Source organism: Magallana gigas, chromosome 1, assembly GCF_963853765.1.
Source record: "Magallana gigas chromosome 1, xbMagGiga1.1, whole genome shotgun sequence".
In the NCBI taxonomy this organism is placed as follows: domain Eukaryota; kingdom Metazoa; phylum Mollusca; class Bivalvia; order Ostreida; family Ostreidae; genus Magallana; species Magallana gigas.
The window spans coordinates 55,973,137-55,994,065 of NC_088853.1; the positions used below are offsets into that span (position 1 = coordinate 55,973,137).

At 32.9% G+C, this 20,929-nt stretch overlaps 2 protein-coding genes across 2 annotated transcripts; one reads left to right on the forward strand and one right to left on the reverse strand.

Annotated features, from left to right (window-relative positions):
* Nucleotides 1–11,661: 11,661 nt before the first annotated feature.
* On the reverse strand, nucleotides 11,662–20,504 carry LOC136270222 (uncharacterized). Its single transcript, XM_066067333.1, has 5 exons — nucleotides 19,876–20,504; nucleotides 13,732–15,442; nucleotides 13,313–13,510; nucleotides 12,957–13,118; nucleotides 11,662–12,564 (listed from the first exon to the last, which is right to left on the reverse strand). The coding sequence occupies exons 2-5, from the start codon at nucleotides 14,800–14,802 to the stop codon at nucleotides 12,013–12,015; spliced, it is 1,983 nt and encodes a 660-aa protein (XP_065923405.1). The 5' UTR covers nucleotides 14,803–15,442; nucleotides 19,876–20,504; the 3' UTR covers nucleotides 11,662–12,012.
* On the forward strand, nucleotides 15,436–19,703 carry LOC105317081 (uncharacterized). The gene is made up of 4 exons (XM_020062718.3): nucleotides 15,436–16,730; nucleotides 17,961–18,148; nucleotides 19,245–19,358; nucleotides 19,509–19,703. Exons 1-4 carry the CDS (start codon nucleotides 16,443–16,445, stop codon nucleotides 19,627–19,629), a joined length of 711 nt encoding a protein of 236 aa, XP_019918277.2. The 5' UTR covers nucleotides 15,436–16,442; the 3' UTR covers nucleotides 19,630–19,703.
* Nucleotides 20,505–20,929: the final 425 nt, after the last annotated feature.

Below are 20,929 nucleotides of genomic sequence, written 5' to 3' on the forward strand. Positions count from 1 at the left end.
ACAATGAAAAAATGAGGGATTGCACGATAATACATGCTCATTTTGAAATTTAAAGCATTGTTGATTTCTTTTACTAGATAGAGATATGCACAAAATGATGTTGCTCTGTGATGCTTTGCAAAGATTAAAAGCATGAGAGAGAGAGAGAGAGAGAGAGAGAGAGAGAGAGAGAGAGAGAGAGAGATCTGAGGCACATGTAGTAAACATTATTACATACATTTGTCTTACTGTAAAAATTGTTTACAATGTAGATGTGTTCTGCATGTAAAGTTTACCTAAAATGAATCAATAAAATTCAATATATATAAAAGATAAACTAATCTCAAAGAATTTACAATGGTTCTGCGAAATAATCAAATCTTGAGAAGAATGTTTTATAGATATCAGGGAACATTAACCTAAAATCTGAACTTAAAGTTCTTTTCATCTTGCACTCTGTTTTACATGCTCTTTCACAGGCGATAATCATATATAACGGCGAGCCAGACAAAAGTTCTAATTTTAATTAGACTGAATATTTACCATGTCAAATATATTTATTTAATCAAGCACAAGCCTGTCCGAGTTCTTTAATTCATTAATTAAGTGGAGGTGATATGGTAAAGATCTGCTATATTCAAATATTTAGGGTAAAGTTATCATCATGCAAACATGCACTCTAATTACAACATTCTACTCTTGTGTGCCTTTGGACCCCCACCCTTTTTAATTGCACTGTTTTACAGTGTGTGGTGTGTTGTTCAATACAAAATAAGACATACATATACATAATATATAAATAGAAATTCAAAAGAGTAGTGAGCAAAACATACACATGAAAATACATTGGACAGATAATATCCCGAGATTTCTCTGACTCAAATACCCGCTTTTATATTGTTACGCACGCCAAAAGCGGAGGTTAGAGTCAGAGGAATGTCGGATTAGATTGAAAAGTGCACAAACACTTTGAAAAGAAAAAGTCAATACGACATATCCTGTATTGAAACATACCTTTATAATTTGTCATACGTTAGTTGAGCTGAAATTTCCACTATCGCCGTCTTGCAGGCCTTTCTTCTAACAAACCGCTATCAGCTGTTGTTCGCAGTCAAAACATGGCGAGTTGACATGGTGAATCGTACGATAATTATTTCGATTAAAGCTAATAAGACTAATAAAAAACTAACAACGTAATTATCGACCGAATTAACGAAATTATTTCAATAAACACTCTGATTAACTATATAAAAAAGGAGTTCGGTTTTATGACCTGTACGAAATCTTTTCAGCAGGAGTTACTTTAAGTGTGAATTTTACACTATTTTTTAAACCAATAACGAGGAATCAACATTTCCGGAAAAATCAAATATTTAAACCCCGATATCTCTGCAATGCAGTATCCGATTTTAAAACCAATTTAAGTTTTGTATTTAGCTTTGCAAACTATACACTATGCATATAAATTGATGTTTTTTATAAAGTTTTATGATCAGTACGAATTGTTACAGTAGAAGTTACTTTCAGTGTGAATTTTGCACTATTTTTGAAGCCAAGAACGCGGCATCAAAATTTCCGGGAAAATCAGTTTTTAAACCCCGATATCTCTGTAATGCATCCTCCGAATTTTAAACGGTTTTCAGCATTAGATTCAGCTTAAAAAGCTCTACAAAATACGTATACGTTTTTTGTTTGATCAAAAAATTCAATTTTTCGAAAAATTTGATTCGCTTCCAGTTTCGACCGGAAGTGACGGATTTTTATCATATAGCCTCATTACAGAGGTAAATCGACCAAATCATAACCATTGAAAATTTCAAGCCTCTATCTTAAAGCGTTTTTGAGAAAACTCCCGGACAAAATGACTTTTTTAAAAATTAAAAAATGACGTAACGTCAAAACGGAAGTGACGTTGTCTTTAAAACTTTAACATCTTGGAGGGACGATAACTTGCTAAAATCTCCGGAAGTTTCATTGAAATCGGTTGAAAACTTTTTGAGTTATGAAGCAAAAAAGGAGTCAGAAAAAAAAGAAAAAGTATAATAATAATAAAAAGAAACCGAAGAAAAACTAGAGCAAAGCTCGTTGCAAAGCAACGAGTGGGTCTTCCGTTAATGTCGGAAGTAAAGCTGGAAGTTCCTGTAAGAAGTAGAGCTCTTAAACTAATAACAAGAGTAACTAAAATAAAAAGATTTTAAAAAATCGAATTATTCCTGGTACGACTTAACAAAATCCGAATGATTTTAAGTACGACTTAACAAAAACCTTTCTGATTTCAAGAACGACTTATCAAAAAAATCCGAATGTGATACAGTACGACTTAACAATTATTTTATGTACGAGTTAATTTTACTTTGAACATTACGCTATTTTTTAAACCAAGGACGCGGAATCAAAATTTCCGGAAAAATCAATTTTTAAACCCCGATATCTCTGTAATGCATCGTCCGATTTTAAAACAGTTTTCAGTGTTAGATTCAGCTTAATAAGCTCTACAAAACACATATTCATTTTTGATTTGATCAGAAAATTCATTTTTTCGAAAAATTTGTTTCACTTCCGGTTTCGACCGGAAGTGACATATTTTCATTTCCAGCCTTATTACAGATGTAAATCGATTAAATTATAAGCATTGAAAATTTCAAGCCTCTATCTTAAAGCGTTTTTGAGAAACGCTGCGGACAAAATGACTTTTTGAAAATTTTAAAAATGACGTAACGTAAAAACGGAAGTAACGTTTTCAAAGAAACTTCACAGACCTTGAGATATAATAAATGCACATAATCTCAGAAAGTTTCGTCAAAATCGGTTGTAAACTTTTTGAGTTATAAAGCCGAGAAGGAGTCAGAAAAAAAAATAAAAAGTATAATAATAACTAGAGCAAAGCTCGTTGCAAAGCAACGAGTGGGTCTTCCGTTAATACCGGAAGTAAAGCTGGAAACTCCTGTAAGAAGCAGAGCTCTTAAACCAATAACAAGAGTAACTAAAATAAAAAGATGAAAAAAATCGAATTATTCCTGGTACGACTTAACAAAATCCGAATGATTTTAAGTACGAATTAACAAAAACCTTTTTGATTTTAAGAACGACTTAACAAAAAAAAATCCGAATGTGTTTAAGTACGACTTAACAATTATTTTTGGTACGAGTTAAATTTACTATTAACGTTATGCTATTTTTTAAACCAAGGACGCGGAATCAAAATTTCCGGAAAAATCGATTTTTAAATCCCAATATCTCTGTAATGCATCGTCCGATTTTAAAACGGCTTTCTGTGTTAGATTCAGTTTAATAAGCTCTACAAATCACATATTCGTTTTTGATTTGATCAGAAAATTCATTTTTTCGAAAAATTTGTTTCACTTCCGGTTTCGAGCGGAAGTGACAGATTTTCATTTCGAGCCTTATTACAGAGGTAAATCGATTAAATCATAACCATTGAAAATTTCAAGCCTCTATCTCAAAACGTTTTTGAGAAACGCCGCAGACAAAATGACTTTTTGAAAATTTTAAAAATGACGTTACGTCAAAACGGAATTGACGTTGTCAAGAAAACTTTAACATCTTTGAGGGATAATAGTTTCACATTATCTCTGAAAGTTTCATTAAAATCGGTTGGAAACTTTTTGAGTTATAAAGCCGAGAAGGAGTCAGAAAAAAAAAGAAAAAGTATAATAATAACTAGAGCAAAGCTCGTTGCAAAGCTCGTTGCAAAGCAACGAGTGGGTCTTCCGTTAATGTCGGAAGTAAAGCTGGAAGTTCCTGTAAGAAGCAGAGCTCTTGAACCAATAACAAGAGTAACTAAAATAAAAAGATGAAAAAATCGAATTATTCCTGGTACGACTTAACAAAATCCGAATGATTTTAAGTACGACTTAACAAAACCCTTCCTGATTTCAAGAACGACTTAACAAAAAAAATCTGAATGTGTTCAAGTACGACTTAACAATTATTTTTGGTACGAGTTAACTTTTCTTTGAACATTACGCTATTTTTAAAACCAAGGACGCAGAAACAAAATTTCCGGAAAAATCAATTTTTAAACCCCGATATCTCTTTAATGCATTGTCTGATTTTAAAACGGATTTCCGTGTTAGATTCAGCTTGATAAGCTCTATAAAACACATAATCATTTTTGATTTGATCAGAAAATTAATTTTTTCGAAAAATTTGTTTCACTTCCGGTTTCGACCGGAAGTGACGGATTTTTATTGCCAGCCTTATTGCACATGTAAATTGCCAAATTCATCACCACAGAAAATTTCAAGACTCTATCTTAAAGTGTTTTTGAGAAATGTCGCGGACAAAATGACTTTTTTTAAAGTTTAAAAATGACGTAACGTCAAAACGGAAGTGACGTTGTTATGGAAACTTTAACATCTTTGAGGCATTATAATTGCACATAATCCCTGAAAGTTTCCTTAAAATAAGTTGAAAACTTTTTGAGTTATGAAGCCACATTTCATGTTATATAACCTCCCGTTTGTAACCTTCAATTTCACTGTAAAGTCAACATATCTGTCATAGCCGCAAGTTTCACAATTTATTTCTGCTTCTCATGTACTTAAAATTAGGGGCCTTAATATTGCTTACCAATTCCAACAAGAGACATCCCTCTAACTATTGGTAATCATTAAAATTCATTTCATGAATCTACGCAACAATGATAAACCTTCAAGTACAGTCACTCTCAATTTTACAAAAATATTGACGGTACTTTATCCGAAACTGTTCCTTGTATCTTTAACTTAGTACACTAACATTTTTATGAAAAGACGGTTTGTCTTAGAATAAGAAAGCTAATGCAATTCTGAGAAAATGAATACCACATATTGCCAATTCCATTGAGGTTTAATAAAAATATGGCCATTTAAGTGAACCCACCATTTCCAATTTCCTTTAGTAAACACAGATTTACAGGGTTCTCCATTGTAAAACATCTTTATCTGACCTTTTAGAGGTCAACTTTTGTTCAACCACCTTTAAAAAGAAACCTTATTCAATACAACATATGCCTACATGATATAATCATGATAAAAGCTTCACATCACTTAGAAATACCCTTACATGTATACCCCCCACCCCCCAATCTTTTGATTTTCATAAAAAGTCATGGTTTGAAATGTTTTACCTAATTTTATGAAACATGTGGCAATTTCCTTGAGTCATTTCTCACACATATTTGAAAACAATCATCAATGATTCTAAAATGTGATCTTTATTTGTTTATTGTATGATTTGTACCATTTTAATTAGCAAATAGACAGCTGTCCTGCTTGTGATTTCTTGTTTTCATGAAAAAAGTAAGCTAACAATCATATTTAGTGAAAATCTAATCTATTCTGATTTCTAGTCTTCTTCTAACCATGCTAAAACAGTAAGTTACAACCTACAAGTTAGACATCTGCCTTAAATTAGAATTAAATTCAAACACACCCAGGTAGCTGGAGACAGAGTTGATTTCAATGAAAAATGTTCAAATTTGACATGTTTTTCTACTTTTTTATGCATATATACCTTAGAAAGGTAGAAATAGGTTGTTTCTTGTTCATTTCAAAAGTAATTATCATAGCAGATGTTATTTCAAAGTCAAATGTACATTTACATATCCTACATGTAATCTTAATGCAGACAATTAAATAGAGGGGGGGGGGGGTCAATTATGTAAACACATCTAAATATCTTTATGAAATAAAAAATAAAGGAAACATAATTGTATACTTTTATTGAAAAACATATTTTCACAGCAATTATGAATTTCTTTAAACAGCCTTAATTTTGTTTTCATAATTTCTTATCAAACACAAACCACAACATGGCATGATGCTTTCTTCAAGTTCCATTATTGTTCATGCATTATCGGATTTAATTTGAATTACCAGTAAATAGTCTGTAGAACACAAGGAATATGCATGTGGATAGAGGTGACAGGTTAATCTCAGGAGCTGACCCACAAGAATCAACAGGTACCGGTAAAAGCCATGTGGTAACAAGAGTCTGTTTTGAGCTGAAATAAATAAAAAAAATAATTAGCTGTGTTTACATACATGTACTAGTAATAGCTGTGTTTACATTAACATATGCATAGTATTTCTGTAAAAAATACACTGACCATGCAGTGTAATAAGTATGACATATCCCAATACATGACATAACATTTAGGCAGTACAAGATCAAAAATTTGCATATCAAGTCATAATATAATATTAAAAAATTTTCATAGGTATAAACACTTATCAAATTGAGAAAGAGAGAGAGAGTTTGAGAGAGAGAGAGTTTATTACCATACTTGTAGTGCAACAGTCAATATTTCAATTCGTAAATTACAAACGAATATTACCCACCGAACAGCGTCAAAGTACATGTACTGGTATTAGCTTCTGGAATACCATTTTTTATCAATTCTACTGTGTATTTTCTGTTTGCAAATAAATTTAGCGAGGGTTTTTGTTTATTTTCTTATAAATTACATGTTTTAAAAACAATACTACTTGTAATAAGCATAAAACATGTATGAGTAAACTTAATGAAGAATTTTTAATAGATTATTTTTCAAAGAATGTGGTACATTACATGTATGTCAATCTTTATAAAACTAGCGTATATTTCATGCGCCATAAATTGCAAGTTTTTTGTAATTTAAAATATCATTTACTTGCATGATAGGTATATATGGTCTAACCAAAATTTTCTTCATAAAGCTACAGCTGTATGTACCACATATATGTTTTGTCACAAGTATACATTTTTAAAAAAAATACCCAAATTCCAACAGTTTAAATAAACTCAACTCATTCTCTGATAAGTTCATTGTGTTTTGTGCGTGCATATCTTATTTGTCTGCTGCAACAGCAGCCAATCAGCGGTAAGCTGAATCCACAAAAAGAAAGTTTGTGTTTTAGGAGGGGGTAAATTGTTTATGCGACACTGTCAAGAAAACCACACCAAATAATAACAAGAAACATAAATATTCACTTAAATGTATTCTGTTGTAAAGTAAAGGTTTTTAACACTTATTGCATCTTGCAAAACATGTGATGACCTTAATCATCTGTCATATATCTGATATACATGTATATGTAAAAGATGGGAGAAATAACGACGGAACAAAGTGGGATTCGAACCTGGCCCTCTGAATCTCTAGTCAAGTGCTCTACCAACTGAGCTACATGTATCTGGCACCGGTATTCAAACCAGTCTGACCGTCACATTCCTCCCCCTTAAATGATCTTCACCCTCGAAGATCATCCCTGGCAGGATCGAGTTAACCTGTTAGTTCCAGGGGTTGGTCACAACACCAATATTGTAACAGGATGGGAGAAATAATGAAGGGATTTGAACCTGGGCCCCCTGAATCTCTAGTCAGGTGCTCTACCAACTGAGCTATCTGGCACTTGTATTCAAACCGGTCTGATCGTCACATATATAAAGAATTATTTTAAACAATGTTGTTCAATTAAAAATAACACTCGCAACCTTCAGTTTTTGTCTGTAATTAATCAATATTGGCGTGCGATCAGTTCTCGCCGAGTACCATTTCTCACCAGTGCATTGTTACGTCATTTTATCAACACATAAAATTATATACGAAAATATGATGTAACAGTGCACCAGCGAGAAATGGTCCTCGGCGAGAACTGCTCGCACGCCAGTACTGCCAGTCTCGCACGCCAGTACTGCCAGTAGTCAGATTAAAAAAGAGAATAAAAAATTACATTTAAAACATTAACAAGGACAATTTAAGTACACATCATAACTGCTAAACAAGAAAAATTATGTGAACTGGTAGAATGGTAGGCATAGTTCTAACTTGAAACCTACATGTACAAGTACATGTACCGGGTACCCGTTGGTCTGCTATACCTCTTTAATGATACAATGATCGGCATCATAAAGATATTAAAGTCATGTTTTAACTCTGAAGTCTGAAGTATACAATTTTATTTACTTGAAGTTATGTCTACAGGGTATTCATGACTACATTTGGAGTCCTCTGCACAAGAATATGTGATCAGTTAACAAGAAACTTTAAAAGGAGTAAAAGCCTCACCTTCTTCAGTAACATCCACATAAATCACACACTTTAATATCCATCTTTTCTCCTTTATTACTCGTAGCTTATCAACGGCTGATCGTCGACATAAGTGTGGCTGTCAGAATTTCCTCGTAAACGATTCACACGAGAAAAATATCCTCCTTAAACAAATATGGAGTATTGTTCCCTGTGCATGTTCATATGTTTCACAGCAAATCGAAAATGCATGTGTACACCGAAAGAATACACAACTTCTCTTCTGCATTACGGCTCTCTCTTTTCTACAATGCCGTTCGTTACTGTTTACATTCGGCGCGCGCGCGGGGGTCACAAACAGGGGCGCCCCAACAAATAGTTGCACATAGAACGTTTAAATAATGTGTGTTCATTGAATTCATAAATGATATAGATGAAAAAAATGAAATTGAATCACAACAATTTATCTAAGACGCAACACAACGTAATGCAGTAAATGCCTGGGCCTTAATGTGGCATTTGTTCGCTTGTGTGTCTATGTAGACATATTAACTCGTTCATGTACGATTCTCACATATTTGTTTTATGAAATTTGAAAAAAAATATAGGACAGAACTTGTTTAATTTGATACCAAATGACATTATTTAATATATTAACAATAACTAAATTAATTTTTTTTCATAAAATGATAACGATTTTTGCTATCAGAAAAATACGTGTATGAGCTGCTGACCCCTAATTATAGGGGCCAGCCCTTTTTTCTTAATTTTAAATGAAAGCTCTCGTTATTCTAAACAACTTTTGTTCTATATGTATTAACAAAATATTTTTAGTTTAAAGGTTATAATACAAAAAGCAACAAAATTTCAGCCCCGAAAAAATCTTAAACTTTGGCGACAAATAGCTCAAAAACTAACAAAGAAATTACCAAAATTTTCATGCCAGCAAAATTATAAAATGTTACCGACAATTTCGCCAAATTTCATGCATCTATCGTCTGTAGTTCCCGAGATCAACTCTGGACAAAAGACCCCCCAATTTTCAATTAAAGGGCAATAACTCATAACCGGAAGTAAATTTGAAAAATTTGAAAAAAACGTCTAGAGATATTAATATCATCTACATACCCTGAAAGTTTCATAGCAATCAGACCAAAAATGTTCGAGAAATCTCGTGCACAAAATTTGCGGGAAAAAAAAAAAATAATAATAAGAAACAGTAGAATAACAGAAGGGTTTTCCGTTGAAAAACGGAAAACCCTAAAAAAGTGAAAAAGAAACATTACAATAATAGAAGGGTCTTCCGCTGAAGACGGAAGACCCTAATAAAAAGAAACCGAAGAATAACAAGAGGGTCTTCCGTTGAAAACGGAAGACCCTAATAAAAAGAAACCGAAGAATAACAAAAGGGTCTTCCGTTGAAAACGGAAGACCCTAACTAGACTCTTGTTGCTATAGCAACAAAAAGGTCTTCCGTTCCTCATGTATTAATCTGCACAAATCTCCAGTTATCTTGTAAACAGGAAATGGATATAATATATACATTTTGTCTTTCCTCAAAGTTTGGATGTTCAAGTTTTTGTTTCCGGGTAGTTGTAATATCTCGTTGAAAAAAGGTTTTTGTCTCCACTACTAAGTCAAATAAGTACTGACATTCCCATTTTTTACTGATAAACTTAGACATTTACTGACAATGTACTGACATTACTGATAAACTTAGAAAAGTACTGACGTTTTTAATGACGGTACTGATAAACTTAGAAAAGTACTGATAAACTTAGAGAAGTACTGACACTTTTTACTGACGGTACTGAAAAACTTAGAGAAGTACTGACAAGTACTGAAAAGTACTGACCCCATTGTTCTTGCTCCCGTTAGAGCTTAAAAGGTGTGAAATTGTATTAAATAATGTATTTTAATGATAATAAAGAATTAAACTATTATTAAACTTATAAATAACATTTTTCTTGCATGAAAATGTCAATTTTATATGTTATTCTCATAAGTGAAAGCTAGCTGCTTGGTCCGATTTTTTGGTCAGTTTTTAGGTATAGTCTCAAATAATTTTCCATACAAACCAATTATCTTAGAAAGTTATAGACTATCTCCTATTTACATCAGAAGAATCGGCCTCCTTTCAAAGGTAGAAATATTTAAATTAAATAAAATAATTTATTTTTGGGCTAACGAAAAAACAAACCAAAATGCATCACGGAATGTTTAGAAAAGTTTGGTTTCGTCCCCCGGATGATTGGGTTTATGAAACCCGCATGTTATGCATTGATTGTAAACAAGGCAAACTTCAGTAATATTAGTGAACAAAATGTACACATGTTTTTATTAAATTTACCTGAACAATATGACCGTTATTTATAGCGATGTCGAAGTCGTGATACAACCATACCGGTTTCTACGTCAGGGGCGAATTTTAACATGAGGCGAAATAACGCGATTTCCTTTTTGGTCGCTCGTTTTGTTAACATATTTGGTACATATTTTTTTCATTGAAATGTGGCTTAATTGACCGGGAAAATTACTGCAATGTCTATTATTATACACATACTTAGCATAACCATCGTTGAAAACTATACCTATGGATTTTAAATCGGACCACGCAGCTTGAAGGAGAAACCGAGCCTAATTTAACTTTTAAAAAAAAGAAAGAAAAAGAAATTGATGGATTTTTTAATATTTATGTTGTAAGCATGAGTTTTGATCCGAAAAGTCAGTAAAAAATTGACACCCATGAGCAAAACATCCATAAATTCGATCACCCTTAACAGCTCTCTCAATCTACCGCATTATCTAATGCGCGGATATAGAGGGGTTCGGGAGGTCTGGCATCCTGGAAAAATCTAATTTCTTAAATGTGCATAATTACCAAAAATATGGATCAGATTCCCCCCCCCCCCTCCCCCGCAGAAAACACAAACGTTCCTGATTTTGGAGTCCATGTATTTTACATATAAAGTAAATTAATGCTCTGTGTTTCCGTATACATAAGATGGAGCGCTTGGGACAGAGGTCGAATGCGTTTATCAGGAAATCTCAGGTTTTTATTTTTGTCTTTATGATATAATATAGATCTCAAAATGAACCCTATCCATCTACATTAAAGCTTGAGTAGACTAGATTTTACGTAAACATACACGCGTACATGTGAAACAACGAGACGAAGAAATGCGATAAATTACTTTCTACTGAAATTAAATTCTATCTTAGCACACGTTTTTTTGTTAATCTAAAAAACTATTTCATATTCAAACCGGGAAAGCTACAATATTTATTTAATATTGATTATATTATAATTACGTGCGATTTATTTGGATTGACAGTAATTATACACGTAACACATATAATCTCAGTGTTTGTTGTTGTTGGGTTTTTTAATTATTGTCTTCATAACAGGAAAATTATGTTTGCAGGAGTGTCACCAACAAATAAGCGTGAATTTTTTCACGCTAAATCAGTTTATCTCAAATACAAATTCCTTTTTTCTATCTCTTCTTAATTGATATTCTTGTTTTATTATTTTTACTGAAGCTATGCCAGGCATTTTGACCATACCAGCAGATAGTTGTCATGTTGGTGGCAGTAATAGAAAATTTACAGCATGACAACATATCAATTTCTCCATCACTAACTGGCATGTTCTCTCTCTCTCTCTCTCTCTCTCTCTCTCTCTCTCTCTCTCTCTGTAGAAATAACAACAAACAATCAAACAGTATTACATGAAAGCCATTCTATTTGTCCATCAATATCGATGCACATCACATATGGTTTGCGAAAGCAAAATGTTCATGTCAAATTATACAAAGTTCATACTTGATATATAACAACTGTTTTAGCAATTAAAAGATCAATAATGAATGTTACTGTTTATGTAAACTCAATGAGATATACTGATCTTATTATGTAATGAAAAACAAGTTACATTCAATCCATGGTCCATGTATGCATGTAAGCATTCCTATACAGTTTGTGACTGTGTTCATTACATATATTTCCTGCACAAGAAATCTTTAACAAGAATTAAGAACATGAATTGTCTCATTTTTTTTAACATACACAGCAGGATCACAAATTAAATCCACATGAATAAGTCTTTGACCAATGACGGTGTCTGGCACATCAATACTTCCATCTCTCTTCTCAGCTCGGGGGTAAACATCCACCACTGCCCAGGTTTGGAGGGTCAGGTTCACATTGTGTTCAAAGAGACTGCGAATGTTTCCAAACAAGTTGCTGTCGGATGGACAAAACAACTTCACCAAACTTCCATTCTTTGATGTGGCCGCACTTTGTGAAAACAGTTTTTTTTCATCAGAGTGGAATCGTACCTTCTCCTTTACCTTTTCTTCAAAATGAAAGATGTTGAATTTTAAGACAAGTTCGTAAAATGTCTTCATATGTGTTTTCATCTCACTAGTCAAAGTCACTTTTGTCCCTGATTCAGCATCGAATTTGTACAATGGTCCAAAGTCGTCACAGATGGATGCAAGGCGATTCTTCACTGTAGATGCTGATGGAACATATTTCTTGCTCAGTACCATGTACATGCACCAGTCATAAACCTGAAAAGAATTAAATACGAACACATAAAGGATGTATAGAACTCATTACACTGTATGCATAATACATACATGTACATAGTATACATAATTTATGGTAACAAATTTTTCTACTTTCATGGTATGAACTTACACCTGCCTAGTTGTTAAGTACGTTAATCTCTTAATCTGACAGATAAATTGTCGTAACCATTTTATACCTTCAGTTGAACTGCTATAGTGCTACTATGACTATGTGACTATGACCTGGCAGCTACATATATAATTGATAAGACACTGAGAGCCAAGCATAGAATGATCTCAATTTTAAGATATTGACATGCAGCACAAAATGTGTTCATAAGAGTTAAGATTAATATTAATGAAATTACACTAGAAATCTTCCAAATACTCACTGCATAGGTCTCCATGACAGTGGATTCTTCGGATCCTTTCTTCAGGCATTGTCGTGAGATCCATCCATTCGCTCTCTCGTACGCAAACAGCCATCTCCCATACAGGGGTCCATTGGTGGAAAAGCCATCAACAAGATGATGCAACAGATGAGTGACCAGGTTCTAAAAAAAATTATATTAATGTAATTCACTAATTAAACTGTGAAAAATCATATACAAAAATGATTGATTTTGGGCGATCCTTTGCTAATTTGCTTGTTCCTTTGGTAAAGAAGTATTATTTACCATTTATTTTAAAAGCATAAAACAAATTGATAAAATTGCAAATTAAATCTGATCTCTAAAACCTTAAATACCTGCATAGACAAAGGAAAATCTCTCTCAAATAAAACCAATGCTGTATGAGCATCTTTCTGCAGAAAGGGCAAGTCCTGTTGGCTCAGAGTGGGTGTTACCAGTCTTCTGATTACATCCAAAACTTTGCGTAGAGTCTCTTCTTGTTGAGTTGGCAAAAACCCTTTGATGCACCATTCCAAAGCTCCACTGGTTACAAACTGTAATAAGAGATTAAAATTGATATAGTAAATCAAAATAAATTTGGTTATAAAGAAAAACAAATTGTCCTGAAGTAAAATGTATGTATAACTATATTTAAGAATTTGTATGAATCAATATACCAGTATATTTTATTTTAAAATAAAAAACATGCCACATATAAGTACATTTGACTACTTATTTTCATGTAAATCTTAGGCTAATGAAAATATAAACGTACCTGTAATTTTGAACACATAGTACGTAGGGTCCAAGGTTTAGAAAAGTGTGGTCCCGGTGTCACTTCATGCATTGTGCTGTATCTGATAGTGGACGCTCTTTCATCTGCAGTCTTTATTTCTTCCTTTGAAAGTGACCAAGGGGTGCGTGGCAAAGCAAAGTGTCCTATGTCCAGTGGATTCACATTTTCACCAATCCTCTTTCTTTTCAAGGATTTCTTTCCTTTTGTACTCTGCGATGCTGCCATGGTGGATGCTGAATAATCCTCAGGAATCCATATCTCTGGAAACCGGTTGAATTTTTTTTCACAGTTTCTGACACTGGAACTGTCATGTTTGCCAGTTAACATGTCCATCAAATGATTTATAAAGTCTGCAATGGTATGCATCCCATCTGGCTGCATTTGACTGGCTCTGTCATGATATGGCAGTTTCATGAAGTTATATGTTCCTTTCAGCCCGGTCTGTTTTTGGTGTTTCAGTTTCTGGGTTTTGTTCGGTAAGGTGTCATATTCCTTCCTCTTTTGTATCTCTTCATCTCTAGAATAAGCCACAGGAATATTAGTGTCTCTTTCTTTCAGTCCAAAGCCTTCAGAGTTTCGTAAACTGTCGTCCAGTGGTAAGAAACTTCTGTTTGACAAATGGATGGTTTTCTTTAAATGGTGACAGTAATATCCATTCTCTTGACAGTAGGGGCATGATCTAAGGGCTGCTTGTCCACTTAAATGTAAAACTTTGGAGAATGCTGGAATGTCACACAAGAACTGTAACAAGGCAACTTTCACTTTCACTGGTGCTCCAATGTATGACATCCAAACAGGGAATTCAGTCAGCTCTAGGAGTTCCTCTGTTAAAAGTTCAAAGTATGGCTCCAATGTTTTAGGTTCACAGCCCTTTAATCCACTAGGAATTATTCCCACTAACAGCATTGGACCAAGAACCTGTCGAATATTTCTTGGCAAGTTTATCCAAGTCAACATAACAGGCCACATAGACTTCTGAGCAGACTGGTGTTTATTTGGATTCACTCCATCCGCAAATAGAGAGAGGGGAACACAATGTTCTTCTTTCATATTTTCAAAACACCTCCTTCTCGAAACCAAGATTCGTAAAGATCACCATCGGTAAAGTCTGTCAATGTCCCATTGATAGAAATCTTATCCGCGTAAAGAAGTTGGCACAAGTTTGATGTCCCGAACCATCTCGCAAGTCTTGGTCCAATTGGCATGTACGTAAACGACTTTCGGACACAACCATTCAGCCTCCTTGGTTCACCACACGATGGGCACTGGTCCAAATCTAAGTGTTTGTCTCGAAATATGACACAGTCATTGATGCACACTTCATATTTCGAGAGGGGTATCAGCAAATGTTTTATCATCCGCTTAGCTTCCTGAAACGATCCTGGCAATTGATTTGGTTTAGGAAGCGTCGCTTTATGACTTTGTAAAACATCAGAAACAGCTCCTTTGGACATTCCATGATTTACAGCGAAAACATACAAATGTTCAGTCACTGCCTCCAAAATGGTAGTTTCGGATCCTTCAAACAGAGGTGATTGAAGCTTAGGATCTCTATAGGCATCTTCATCGAAACTGAACTTGGGGCAAAGGGCTCTCTGTTTCCTTGCTATATCATCTTCAGCATGGCGGTAGAAATAGCTTGTTGGGATCCATTTTCCACAGCAGGATAAGCATTTGCAAAGTCTAAGCCCTATATTGTAAATGAAAAAAATAATTTTAATTGTTATATATTCATTTCAAAATCATAGGATTGTCTTAATAATAACTATATGTTATTGACATAATACATTAAGTAACCCTGATTCAGTAAAATGAGTCAAATTAATCCAAATATAAACTTCATGGTAAATTCAATAAAACATACCATTATTCCTTTCTTGGACAAACATAATGTACAGGACAGATACAACAAACACATATACAGAAAACCCATGTCCTCTCATTACACATGAAAATACTATGAGATACATTAGGCTCAGATGATGGTCAGCTAATTCACAGAGTGCAGCTATCGCTTCATTGGCTGATTTTCTCAACCAATAGAATGAATTGACCCTCCCCCCTTTTCAGTCAAGTGTTAATTACACTGTAAGTTCATGAACTAATTTTCAATTTAATTGATATCATATTTAAACAATTACTTAAAATTTCGTTTACCATTAAGAAAAAAATTACTACAAAGGAGGAGATCAAAAACATATAATAAAGATAGAATTAAAAAAAATATTTCATTAAAATCATGATATGCACAGAGCATTAAAGGTTAATATTGATTCTTTTGAATAATTACTTATTACTTACATAGATTAATTTTATTGCAATGGTACATATAAATACTATTTTCCAGGAACTGAAAAACATTTTAAAATAAAAATGCAATGTTTTATAGGCATATTTTGGTCCATCAACTTCATATTAAATATATAAATTTGTAACATTTGTTTTATTCTTTAAACTTATTATCTCAAGTTAGTTGCAGTGTAATTAAATTGAAATTGGTCGGATCTTTCATTTTGAGCAGTTTAATTGCCTTAATTAGTACCAAATTAAGCTGTTTGTTAAACCATCATTAATCTTTCGACCAATGGAATACTGTGTGCCACTCTAAGTAAAACATTGTAAAAGCTAAGGTTTATACCCAACAGAAGTGTATTTTGGAATTAGGTGAAAGTGCACGTACAGTGTTCATCATGAATCCTTACCAAAATTTATCGTTTAGTCAATCGGACTTTTCCTACAATGCTAACGGATCAGGCTGTGTGCAGAATATGTCCAATGTTGTGTATCATGTGCCCCCCAGTGTGACTAAAACTTGTGACTTTAACTGTGTATGTTGTTTGCGACTAAAAGTTGGCCAGGATCCTCCATGCAGTATTTCCAAAGTATCAGTTGGAACCCAGACAATGCTAGAAACACCTCAAGGTCTTGATCCCAGTGGATTTTGGACAAGGGGAACCTATGAACACACAGTTCTACAGGTAATGTTGATCCATTTGATGCACACAAATACAAAGTGTGTGTGTGTGGGGAGGGGGGGGTGATAATTTTTGAAAGGCTTAATTAAGAATGGGTTAAATATTCAGAAACAAAGAATGAAGTATTTTTAATTAAGGAGCAAGTTTCATACCAACATGCAATGACAATCCCTTGATATTTAATCACTTGTTAATAAAATCTAATTAATAACTTGATGCAGTTTTCTAGCACAAATTAAGTTGTACTGTACTTATTATATAACATAAGTAAAATTAAGTATTTTATGAATATGTATATTATGACAGTTTTAAAAAGGGAATTCAAAATAATGTAAAAAATAAAAGTAAAACCTTCGTATTTGCAAATGGGATGATGGTAGAAGTACAGACTCATTGAAGGCTTTGATTACCTGCTTGTGAACATCACACAACTAATTTCTACTGAATATTTCTTGCTTAAAAATGTTTTCACTAAATTCACTTCATAAAATAGTTAGTTTAGTTTAAGAAGTTACTGTATTTTATTCACAAATATACAGTTATACACAGAAGTATATAAATGAATATGAACAGCATCTCTCAATTAAAGATCAAGGTACATATATACATGTTTATTGTACTTATGATAGTAGTAGTGTATGCATTGTTAAGTTTTACATATGCATTATACTTACTTATACAGAATGAAGAAGATAAAGCAACTAGTTAACGACAGATGAGAGAGAGCGAGAGAGAGAGAGAGAGAGAGAGAGAGAAATTATATATATTTGTAATATATAGCAGCTATGATGGGCTCATGAATTGTTCTACATTTACATTTAGAATTGAGCACTTTGTTTATTGTTGGTGTTAAGTTACATTCTAAACCCTTTTACAGCTTTTAATAAAATTATGAACTTGGTAAAAAAATGACATATTTTCTGAGAGAGATAGACAATCATAATCATGTGGTAAATTATTAATAACTTTTGGTAGCTAGGCCTGCCATGATCATTTAATCAATAAAATAGTCAATATAGCCTTGTCCTAATCTTTTATGGATAAATGATATCATAATTGATTGATCAGAAGTTAAGAACCCATGAATATGATAAATTGTGTTAATTTATATATATATATATATCAAAGAAAAATGTGTATGAATGGTTCTATGAATGCAATATTTCAAAAAAAAAAATACACTGATTATGATAACAGCTGTGCAAACTAATTAATTCTTCTTATTTCTTGCAGAAGTCGGTCAACAGTGTTGTGACCAAGTATAGTCTGACTGGAAAGAAGGACTCTAACTGGGAAGCAGCAACAACTGAAGTGATGACTTCCTTTTCTTGTGACATGCCTCAAACTCCAACAATAAGACAGAAAATCCAAGCCAGAATGAAGAAATCCATACACTGGATGCGGTTCTACACCAAAAAGGAGTAAGTTGAAAATGTGCTCCTGCTATTAATTATTGTAATAATTATACACCCAATAGACAGTAACTTTCAAGTTAATGAGCATAACGCTTGAGATAAAACTGAGCAACCCAGACAAAATTCAGTTATAATTTTTAATCCCTCACAAACTGTATACTGTTTAGACTTTAGAAAAGAAGCAATTATGGTACATTTTTAATATTTTAAAGTCTTTTTGTCTTCATGATTTAATGTGATCAAATTTGCAGTAATTTACATCTTACATCAATACTAAGGAATTTCTAGCTATCAACTACTACTTGTTTATTTGCAGTCAAGTCAGCGTGTATACTTCTGTAAGGGTAGCTGTTCTCAATGTTAGTTGGTCTCACTAGCCTAATTAGGTCCTATTGTTCTTTTTGACGGTCCAATTTACACAGAATCAACAACTAAATAACAATGAAATCAACAAACTTCCCTCTGGGCTATATACGCTTACAGGAAATGTAAATAGGCTTTTTATTTTAATATTCATCAGAAAAATTGTTTATTGTTATCAATTAGAATTAGCAATTTAAAATTAGAAGAAATTATTTTTAAAAAAACTAATTATTGACATTTTTATTAAAGATCAATACATCTAAATTGTTTTAAACAAATTTTAATGCAAAAATACAAAAAGTAGAGGTGAACAAAATATAAGTTCTTACATCTTTTAAGGTTCATTGCTTAAAAAATATAATTAAAAGATGTTGATGGAATTTTGATTATGATAATTTTCTGCAAGCTTAAGGCACAATTCAAATTTACATTAATTCAATACAATGTCAAGCATTTTTCAATCGAATTTTCTTTGTGAATTAAAAGTGATTCCATGAATGATTAAAAGACTTGTTACAGTAATAACAGAATAAAATGATAATAATAAAAGTTAGATGCTTAACACTTTATTCCATTAATAAAGTTCTTGGAATGTTTATAAATATGCATGATTTAACATTAATGCAGTTTAAAATTATATCTGATTAACTAATTGCTAAAAACAATGTGATACATGTGTTGTACATGTATTATTATTGATATATTTATGTATAACATAAATTGTTTTATTTAATTTCAGGAAGGAAGCTCAAAAGAGTGGCATTTCAGTGAGGAGTTTTTTGAGCAGGAAAAGGAAGATCAACAAAAGTAAAGATGGAGAACCAGCAGGGCTGTTGGAGGAGGAACATGAGACGTATGTTATAATAACTTTCAATATTTTATATACCCATTCTTTACATGTAGTATGCTTTAATTCCAAATAATAAAAAAATTAGAAAACTCATCTGCAAACATCTCCATGAACCAGAATGCTGTAATTTATATATTTTTTTTTTGTTCTCAGTGGCGCAGACAACCGTGATGATGCGGAAGCCGTACCCCCGCACCATGAGGACACCGACAGTGACAGCTCGGACAGTGACACCCCCCTAGCACTCTATGCCCAGAAGATGAAGAAGATCTAGCATCCTACCTAACGAAGACTGAACTCTTTAATTATTATTATCAAATTACGTACTGACAGTGGTGTGTTCTATATAGTACAGCTAATGTAGTTCTACATTCTGCTTTTAAGTTTAATAAAATGAGATTAAATTATCATACTTGTTATACATTTTTCTTTAGTTTTACACTTTATATCAGTGTGTGTTCAATGCATACATTTGTGTTCAGTGTATATTTTGTGTAAACATGTATTTAAAAATACTTACACAAGCTTCTAAGAGTTGATAGTAACAGCCGGGTACACCATAGGCAAGGGACATGCTCCGTTGTAACTTCGATTTGTAGAACACAATCGTGTGTCGATTACAATCAGTTATATCTTCTCTATAATAGATCTTTTTGAAGGCGATAATGCACTGAAATAATATCCAAGGTGTCCATAGTATAGATCTACAGTTTTCACTACTGTACACAAAACGCACCCCATCTGCATGTGCACGAGTGAATCATCTAGTTCGAATTTCCTCAAATCCGAATACCGTGTTTAGCACATCCATTAAACAGTTATATTTTTGTGATGTTAAGATTTTGCGCAATATTATTTCTTTCAGAATAATTCCTGTCCAACAAACTGTACCAATGTTGGTATAAAGTTAACACAAGTCGTCTTTACCATGTCACCATGCACCTTCACTTGATTTTGTTATTAGCGCGGTAGGTCTAAATACCGGTTAGCCTTACGTTGTATCCCGCATCAAATTATGTAATATACAATTTTTTTAATTTTACATGTGATTCGCTGCATATGGCAAAACATATTGAATTAAAAACATTAAGATGTTTTACGTCAAAATATTGAAAAAAAAAGTGACATCCCGAGTCATTTGCAAACGTCCATATCCAACACCCCCCCCCCCCCCCTTTCTATTTGTACAACACAATTCTATGTGTAACAAATAAGGCCCCATATTACACATTTTTTCTTAATTTAGACAATTTTTCTAATCATAATTTGTTTAACAATAAACAAATTAAATATAACAGACCCACTTAAAACTTCAAAATTAATATCATCATGCAGTCTATATAAAATTTACACTGCATGTTTATACTACATATGTAGCTTAATTATAAATTATTAATGATGAAAAATTACATAAAAGATAAAAGATCAGGTAAAATTTCACTCAGTAAGAGTAAAAACAATGGGGTCAGTACTTTTCAGTACTTGTCAGTACTTCTCTAAGTTTTTCAGTACCGTCAGTAAAAAGTGTCAGTACTTCTCTAAGTTTATCAGTACTGTCTAAGTTTGTCAGTACT